We start from the raw sequence: 9,808 nt of genomic DNA on the forward strand, positions 1-9,808 counted from the left end.
TACTGTCCTCAGAGTGAATTTCTCTGTGGTATTTCTTTGTAATGCCAGACTTGTCTTCTTCTGTCTTGCTTGAATTGAAAGCACAGATCCCTCATACTTGTTCTACCAAATGTTTCTACAAAAGCTGCTGCTTTGCAAGACTCTAACAAAACGTACAAGGGGCCGTGGAAGGCCCACACACTAAATGTTACAGGTTTTGTGTCAGTCAGGCTGATTTCGTTCCCTGATGGGCCATGAGGTTCACGTAGCCTTATGTCCCATGCTGATGGAGGCGGGTGCTGAGGGGCAGAGAAGGCCGAGTGAGGCCCTGTCAGAGGCAGCAGCCACTATCAAGGTCTCTGAGAAGCACCAGGCCACCCGACCAGCCTTGCAGAGGCACCCTGGCACTTCCCAGTTAACACTGGGAGTGTTAAACCTGCACTCTGGTTTCCACAGATGGGGCTTTTGATGAGAGCTGCTGTCTCTTCCCCCGGGGGTCTGCTAGCAGGAAGCACACGGGGGTACACCAAGTAGAGTGCCTTAATGCATGCCGCTGCCTGAACCGTTCTGCAGCAAAGCCAGGCTGCCAGGATCCTCACTGAAATTCAGATTCTCTTTCAGGGAAAATAGCTGATAATAGTGAGGTGTTTTTCCCATACACGGTACTTAGAGCTGGTTAAAGCATTCATATTTGGACAGACTGAATGGCTTTCAGACATGGATATGTGAAAATCTTATGACTGCATACTTCACTATGTAGGTGGATACAAACATAAAGAATGTATCTGCACACACATAAGCCACTTATTATCATCTTAAGACCTGTGCTGTCAAATATTACACTTTTATGTACAGCTGTGTTGTCATCAACTGCAGTATGTATAAACAATTTTAAATGCCATTTCTGAAAAAAAGAAGACAGTGTACAAAGTAATCTTGATTCAAAGTTAAGTTCAAGTAATGTTAGTATATAGTTCCTGTAAAATATCCAGAAATTGAACTAACTTCCACGGTTTGTGTTGTTATATTTTAAGTTACTTTTTTTTAAAAAATGTATTCATTTTCATTCTTCTTCCAACAGTAACGAAAGATTTGGCTCAGAAACTTCTGAAGCCAAATTCCAGCTTTAAATTTCCACTTGTCGTTGCCAGGTACTAACTCTAAAATATCTCTTTTTACTGAGAACCCTTCCAAAAGGTGCAGCTGTGGGCTGGTTTCATCTTGCACTTTGTAGCTGTGTTGGCAACCCTTGAACGTAAGGTATGCTCTCATCTCCCACACGTTGCGGTTGCCTTAGTGCTGTTCAGGCCTGTCTGTATCAGGGAGAGTGAAGAGTTCACAGATTGGAGAGAACCCTGGCTTCTGGTTCATCTCATTGGTTCTCACTGTGGCAAGGTAAAAATAGAGCTAGTGGAAAATCCAGCTTTTATCATGTGTCATCAGAAGCTTCCTTACTATCTGGAGACCTACTACCAGGCTTGTGACTAGAAAGAAGACACGAAAACTGTATGATAGCTTTTCAGAATCTTATTATTTTGGAGACAGTGGGATTTCAAAAAAAAATAAAGCACAGGATTTTGGGGGAAAAAAAATGATTGCTCTAAGTGAAAAGCTGATTCTGGATTGTAGTAAAGGGATCTACAAAGTTGCTCAGATTCTTAAGTCTGGATTTGGTTCTCCAAACCTCTGTGCTGTACTACAGCATGCTTCAAACCAAAAGATACTTTTGAAATCAGGTACTAAATGAAAGTTGCATGTCGGATTTTATTATCTTCCTCTTTTACTAAAAGTGACCTATCTGAAAATTTTTCCTCTATAAATATCTTAATATGCATGCTGTATTTTCTTCTAGAACATCTAACCTAGAATTAGGACTTCTTTAAGGATGCCTTGTATTCTGGCTACAGGATTCAAATTGTTTTTCCAAAACTAGCTATAGTTTTCTTCAGGTTAGCCTCTGCCATTTCTTATCATCATTTTGAAAATGAAGGGCACTTCCCAAATTTGGCTGTCTTTTGTGTAGATGTTGCAAACTGGCTTCAGTTCTGCAGATACTGCTATGTCTTTTTTTTTTTTTTTTTTTTCTCTAACAGGTGTGTCTTTTGCGAGATCTTTGGCTTAAAATGGACGTAATTTTCTATTTTGTGCAAAAGTTGGGGAATTTAAAGTATAAGACAATATGGTGCTATAATGTAATTATATGGGAAATGACAGCAATGAGTAGGAAATACTAGAATATGTGGGGGGTTAAGTAATATTAATTTGTTAATATCTCCTCCATGCTTATAAAGTAAGGATTTATTCAATGTTGATGAGCACTTGAACTGTATTGTTTAGATGTATTATTCTGTCATTACTGTGCTGAAGGTAACTTTTTTTTTTTTACTCCTACTGTGTATGTTCATGTGTATCTTTTTGCTATTGAGCTTGTATTCTCTCACTGATGTATTCTTAGCATTAACAGAGTGGTGAATATCCTGGATTTTTAGTCAAATTCATGAGTATTCTATAGCTCATGTATTTATGGAGTAGATTTTCATTATTTTAAAGGCTCTCTTCATATCTAAAAGGTCAGCAATGTCTCTGATGGATAAAAATTTCCACTTCTGGAGAACTGGCATGGGATATAGGGAAGAAGAGAAGAAATCAGAAATCTTGGTTTCTATTTTTATAGTTTATTGCTATTTTTAATATTTTTCCAGTGTAGGAAATATTTCATTTTAACCAATGCAATGTTTGCTCTATGTGCACATTCTGTAGACTTATTGTAGATTTTACATAATGGTAAAGGTAAGTGCTTCCAAAAGCTTTTCATTATCATCATCTAAGAATATTATTGATCTAAGGATACTGTAAAACAAACAGATTCAGTAACAGATTAGGAAAGAAGTTTAGTTTATAAGCTAAGGCCCTCTTTAAAGGGTAGATGAAAAGCATGGAGATGCAGAGGCATTCTCTGTTTAAGTAATCTGGTTAAGGTCTACATCCACCCCATTCTTTATGTCCCATGGGGACAAACTGTGTTCCGTAGTCTTTCTTCACTCTGCAGTGTCTTGCCATGAACTGAAATCTTCCCTTGATATTAGATTCTCCCTTTTTGTTTGCTTTGATTTCACTTCAATGTTTAAGCTTTGTTTATCAATCATAACTCATCTTTCCTGTACAAAAATCTAAATCTAGTAGGAAATATAATTAGTTATCTAAATACACCTTGTTTATAGCCATTTGCAATGTATTCCTTGCCATCATTTCAAGGCACATTTTGTTTAGTGTGAGAAAGCATAGTCTTTGCTACCTGAAACAAAGGATAACACCTGAATAGTGTCTGTCAGGCTGACTTCCCTCTATCTCTTTCTCCCTATTCATCTCTCATTTTCTTGCACAATTTCAGTTTAGACAGAACTGCTGCCTCCAGCTGGAGTTCTGAGATGTTATCTTTGTTCAGAGATGATGCAATTTCTCTGATGTTACTTAAGAAGGAGTAAGGTAACTGGCTATCTAAGGGAGCAGAAAATTATTTTCATAATTAAAAATATGTAAACTCTGTTCTTGAAACCTAGTCTTGTTTTGCTACCATGTAGGGGATGCATTTTATGCCCTTAGCTTTCTGTGACACTATTAGTATGTCATACTTGGAGTGTTTTTGTAGAATACCCATTGCTACAATTCTGATCTAGTAATTCATTTATTCTTTCAGTTGATTTGCCGTTACTGTAAGATAGATTCATAGTTTGGGGTCGAAAAGAATTATTTGATTGCACTTTTACAAATCAGATGGCCTTTGTTTCAGCATGACTCAGCAGAGGCTGCTTGGACTGTGAAGTCTTGCATTTGAACCCAACTTGGGTTTGATAAAACAGGCATGATGTTAAGCTAAAGGATGTGTTCCAAAAGGCGCCTGGAAGTTGTTTAACTATGTGAAGAGATGAAGAAATCCGTGCCTCCATGAGTAGTTTGTTCTACATTAATAACTACACTTGGAGATCTGCTGGCCAGCTTCACCTATAGAACACACACTTCAGTTGTAGGTTTTAATTGCAGGATTGTCTTAGGTATGCTATCTGACAAAACTTTAGAGTTTATGTCAACTCATTTGCATTTTTCTTCTATGATGCCATCATGGAAGGAAGTAATGTGTGTTTTTTTAATAAAACCTATCCTCTAAAATGTATGCAGACAGTCCTTAGTTACAGTGCAGCCTTTTATAGTTTTATCATAAGAATCTCATATCAAGTTTTTCTCTATTTTGCCCAAGATTTCCCCAATTTAACTAGTGTGTAGTCATCAGGGTCATCTTACTTGTCTTTTCAGAGTATGGGTAGAGCATTAGAACTCCTTTGATCCTCAGGAATTGTTCTGATGTTCCAGGAGTCATGAAAAAGTAACATCAGCAGGCCAGAAATCTGCTGAGGCAACTCTTTGGGACTCCTAAATGCTCATTTTCTGGGCATCCTAAGTTAAGCTGCTTAAACTAGCAGATATTTTTCTAATGTCCTTTTCAGTTATGAATGGACTGGAAAGTATTTCATCGTTATCATACCATAATTCTGATTCCTTTTGCAAGTAGCATGTCTCAGTGTACCCGTACGCTCTACTTCTACTCCTAGTTTGTAAATATTTTGTAAATTGTATTTCATTCTTCTATTTTCTTCACTTCCAGACTTCTTCTGTAACTTTCTTCCTGTCTTTTGAACTTTTAAATCATTTGCATTTTTAAAAAGGTATGTCATTGCTGCTTCCAAACCAGGTTTCAGACAGAATTGCCTGCTCTCTCGGTTGTGGTGTATTTAATTTTTTGCTTATCTAAAAAAATTTCAATAAAAACTCCATATTCTAGTGTTTCTTTTTTTTTTTTTTCCATCGTACTTAATTATTATAACAATTCAGTTCAGTTTCAGGCTTCTTGAAATACGGGGTGTTAATGTGCATGCACGCATAGGTTCTGTCCATGATGAGTTTAATTGTCCAGAGATCACCATCAGTTAAGCAATTGGCAACTTTTACTTCAATGATTAAGCTTTGTTTATTAATCATAACCCATCAAAGAATGCCAGATGTTTCTGGCAACTGTTTAATAATATCTTTATGTAAATGTTTTGCTTTCCAGGAATTCACCAGGACCTGTCTAAAACATTGAAAATATTATTTTCGTTAAAATTGTGCATTTAGAGATAGATCATCCCTTACATCATAGAGCCAGAACATTCATATGTATGTTGTCTTAGTGAAGAAACCATGTTGCATGAAAACTGACTTTGTACAGAATCAGTATGCAGGTTTATTTGAATCGGCAAAATGTTTCTTTGTGATTAGACTACTACTTATTCTTAACTGGTCATCGTAGAAAAGAAAATTCCTGCTTCAGTAAAACTACGCTGTTAATACTATTAAACTTGAAAAATTATAGATATATATACATACACATATCACTTAGCTTTTGTACAAATATGAACTATTTGTTTCTACTGCTATTTCATGCTTTTGCATGTTTGCCTAGTGGATCAGCAGCTGGTGATGTGTTTAGCTCCCTCATCTGGTGTGCAGTGGATGTAAATGCTTCAGGAACAAAATGTTTTTCTTTCCTGCATTGTATTTCTGTCCCTCCATAGGTGGCAAACTTTTGTTGTATTTTTATTTTTCTGTGTAATATAGAGGGTGATTCTAGCACTGATTGAAATCTCTGAAAGAAAATGCTGTAAAAATACAGTTGTCATCATTTTTTACAGCTTTCTGGTAAATTGTGGAGTGTTCTCATTTAGGCCTGACAAGTGGGATGTTTGCACAGTATTTTACAGCTGATAAGACAAATGTGTTCCGTGCTTAAAAATTAACGGGTTTCATTATGCGTCATTATTTTCATAAATAGAAGTTGAATTCAGCTGTACCTTGGCTTATTTTTTTTTCTTTCTTTTCTTTTTTTTTTATTTTTCAGCTTTTTCACTTCCAGATCTTACAGAGCAGTTTTCACCTCCTGATGTTGCTCCACCAATCCTCATCAAGATAGTGGAGACAATTGAAAAGAAAGGTAGGCTGAAGAGTGATCTATCTACCAAGGCTTTCTGTTACTTGTGTGAGCCAGACATACTATGGGGCATATACAGACATTTTCTCTCACCAGTGATGCACTTCTTTATACTCTGTGAGGTTTCACACTCTACACATAGTCAACAGCAACCTAAGACTTGCCTGTTCCATACTGTCTCTGTTGACTACATAGGGTGTTTTAGAGCCTTGAAAACCAATCACATTCAGTAGGAAGATGGTGAAGGGAGAATGTTGCTAATTTATAGTGCAAGCACTTATCTGAAGAAAACAGAAATATGTTGTCTCATGGCAACAGTCACTGGAATATTTATGTATCCCATCGATTTTGTTTTGAAGGTCTGGAGTGCTCAACTTTGTATGTAACACAAGGCTCAAGCAATTCAGCAGAATTAAGACAAATTCTTGAATGTGGTAAGTACAACTCTCTCTTCCTTAAAGCACTAGATGGATTTTGTGGTCACACTGATACTGTTTTCTTTGGTCCCCTACTCAATTTATGTATGATCTGATTCTGGATAATATAATACTAAACAGACAAATATCAGTTTAAAAAAAAAAAAAAAAAAAAAAACTTAGTAAAGCTTACACTTAATGTGAAAAGGTTTGTTTTCTGTTTTGTTTTGTTTGTTTGTTTGTTTGTTTGTTTGTTTGCTTTTGTGGGTTGTCTTTTTTTCATTGTATGGTTCTTTTCCCAGTAATAGTTATTTTAATCATTTCTTGACCACTTGCTTATTCAAGGACTAAAAGTCTAGCTGCGCAGAAGAAAAAAGGGGTAGGGGGTGAAGGTGGAAAGGTGGTGGGGTTGTTTGTTTGTTTTAAGAGGCAAGGGAAAGATACACTATTCCTGTAAGGCTACAGGTTAATATTTTATAAACAAATGGCCAATTGTTTACATGCAGTTCTGTGCATGCAATTATTTTTTTTGGGGGGAGGATGCAGTGAGAGGCAATAGCTGAATGTTGTTTGCCTGGTACAGAGATGATGCTGGAATGGAAATCAAGAGAATTGATGTTGCTGCAGTAGTCTGGGTTCTCAGGCTTTGGACAGTAAAATGGAGTTACACCGCTAACACCACATACCCATTCAACTTCTCTGAAATATACTTCCTTCTCTTTTGGTATTATTTTTTTTTTTTCATGCCGGAATATACTGGCGTGACAAACGTCAGTTGCACTGTGAGAAATGAGGTGCTATTGTAGCAGGAGTGCTTGACCATGCCTTTGCAAGCGGGGTTGCAATGTGTGTTGTGAGCTTCCTCTTGCATGAAAGAGCACAAAAATACAAGAGCTAGGAAATGAAACTGGATACATGTTGTATTGCCAAACGGACTAAGCAAGCAACTCATACTGTAAATTAGCTCTCATCAGTTTCAGTAATTACAGCTATTAGTAAAACAAACAAGAGATGATACTATGAGTTGACCATTCCTTCAAATCAAAAGAGCATCTAGTCCTCTACTGTTTGTGGTGGGAGAGAAGTACATGCATGAAAGCAGAGACAGGAGATACGCATGTGGTACTAGCTGCCTAAGCCTTATTTTTACTATTATAATTATATTATTTAAAGCAACAAAATGGGTACATTTCTTAATTTATCTGGATCCCTTGTTAAGCCTTGAAACTAATGTATACTTCTGTGAAAGGTTTGTCTATCTCCTGAGATCAAAAACTTGTGGTATACATGTATTCTTTAAAATGTAATTAGGTCTGAGGAAGGGAAATGAGGACTTCAACCTTCAGTAACAAAGTCTCTTTGTTCTCTTTAACATACTATCAGAGTCTTCCAGGACAGAGCCTGTGTAGTAGGTGTCCAGATACATGGATACAAGCAGACCTGATCTCCTATGCCTGTTCTCTTGATCTAGCAGTGTGCAACTCAGCTTTGGTTTCCGAACCATGAACAGCATTAATGTGCTGTTCTGCTTATGGTTAAAATGTTCTGCATATTAATTTGGATAACTGCCTGGTAGCTTCAACACAGTGCTACTTAGCTCCAAAATCAAAACTGATTTGCATCTGGCTAGCTCAGCATACAGAATAGTTAAGATCTGTTTATGACTTTACACCCAAAGAGTTGCAGAGTACCACAAGTTTATTTTTACTCGCGTATTCATTATAATAATTTGGGATGTACTTCAGAGAATGGGTCAACACTGAGAGAATCAGGACTTAACTATTAATGAAATAAACATCCTGCGAGCAACAGAACTATTGAATACTGTTTTGTAGAAATTTGTGGTTGGATTCTCTGATGCTTCATCGCTTTTGTGGAATTCCTTGCCATGCTACAAGTTTTTCCATCATAATTTTCTCAAGTGGATTCCTTGGGGTCTGACAAAGATTGAGCTCCTGCTGCAAGCTTTCCATTGGGGAAAACAAGAAGGGGAAGGAGGAGCACTAAGTGTTACTACTCTCTCTCGGATGCCTTTTTTTACAGTATGTGTAGACACACAGTGTAACTGTGTCCTCTACCTCCCTGTTGAGTTTGGTTTAAGCTGGCCAAATAGGCTCAAGAGTTGTTTCACAGGTGACATGGCTACTCTGGGAAGTCAGTCAGCACAGGTATATTTAAATTCTTGTACCAAATATGCATCTTTTTGTAAACATTTGGGACTTTACTGCACAGATTTCCATGTTTTAGGAGCAAAGCCAGTCTTGCTCACACTAAGCATTTCTGTGTTTTCCTATTTTTATTTTTGCTGCTGAATTTATTTTTGCACTGAATCCTTGATTCAGTGCTAAGAATTAGTGGCATTCTCAGACCTTAGCTCGAGTCATAACTATGCTGGAAGGATACCGGGTTTTACAAGTTAAATCCCAACTGATGGTGCACCAAGCACCAAGTTTTGCACGTGTATATTTGTTTCCACTTACTCACATAAATATTTACAGATATGGGGCCCCAAGTTGTTAATCAAGCTTCCAGTCATAACAGAAGGAGCTGTCAGCAGAGAACCTGCATTTGAGCAAAGCCTTGATTAATACTTACTTCTTACACAAAATATTTACAGGTAAAACAGAGACCTGTTAAAAATATTCTGATGTTCCACAACATTGCTAACATCCAGTAAGTCACTACCATTATTATGAGTTCAGCCCTGCACTGTACATGACAGAAGGTTACACAAGCTGCGATAGTCATTCGGTTCATCGGATGCCAAAGGCCTGGACACAGTGTTGAGCACTGTATATTCTTCATGTCAAAGATGCATATTGGTGTCTTCCATTACGTTTTTTGAGTTGTTCCCCATTAAGCAGATATTAATGAGCAGTTTTGGCTTGGAATAAAGAGTTTGTATCACAAGCCTGTACATTTCTTCTGATTTCTAATGTCTAAAAAGTATGTTACTCTTTCCCTTTAGACGCCTCTTCATTGGATTTAGAGACTTTTGATGTACACACTTTATCAGATGCTCTCAAGAGATATCTCCTGGACCTGCCAAATCCCATCATTCCAGCAGCTGTTTACAGTGACATGATTTCTGTAGCTCAAGGTATGAACACTGAATTATTTCAAATGTCAAACAAAGGACCTTTTGTTAGGATTGTGAGCACCCAGTGATCCAGCTGTCCCCCACAGAACATGGAAGATTCTGAACAACCTGGCAGCATCTCAGAAAAAAATAGATACCTTCATTGCTTTTTGTGGGAGCTGTTTCAGTTCAGATCATGCATTATTTACTTACCCGTTTAAGTTAATATAATGCAAAGTATAGGGATAGCCCAGTTCTCTGCATTTTAGGAGGTAGAATGACTATAGAGAAACTGGGGGGGGGGGGGGGGGG

The 9,808-nt window shown here is 37.4% G+C and overlaps 1 protein-coding gene across 2 annotated transcripts in view; it reads left to right on the forward strand.

Annotated features, from left to right (window-relative positions):
• Positions 1-9,808, forward strand: part of PIK3R1 (phosphoinositide-3-kinase regulatory subunit 1) — a 54,486-nt gene that overhangs the window by 22,189 nt on the left and 22,489 nt on the right. The window contains exons 1-4 of one of the 2 annotated variants that reach the window (XM_035309075.1): positions 1,435-1,715; positions 5,912-6,004; positions 6,361-6,435; positions 9,386-9,517. In XM_035309075.1, the coding sequence (XP_035164966.1) occupies positions 1,571-1,715; positions 5,912-6,004; positions 6,361-6,435; positions 9,386-9,517 (445 nt within the window). In that variant the 5' untranslated portion in view covers positions 1,435-1,570. Of the gene's footprint in view, positions 1-1,434; positions 1,716-5,911; positions 6,005-6,360; positions 6,436-9,385; positions 9,518-9,808 lie in introns of those variants that run through there. The other variant, XM_035309074.1, reaches the window with a different exon arrangement.

Source organism: Oxyura jamaicensis, chromosome Z (genome assembly GCF_011077185.1).
Source record: "Oxyura jamaicensis isolate SHBP4307 breed ruddy duck chromosome Z, BPBGC_Ojam_1.0, whole genome shotgun sequence".
Classification (NCBI taxonomy): Eukaryota; Metazoa; Chordata; class Aves; order Anseriformes; family Anatidae; genus Oxyura; species Oxyura jamaicensis.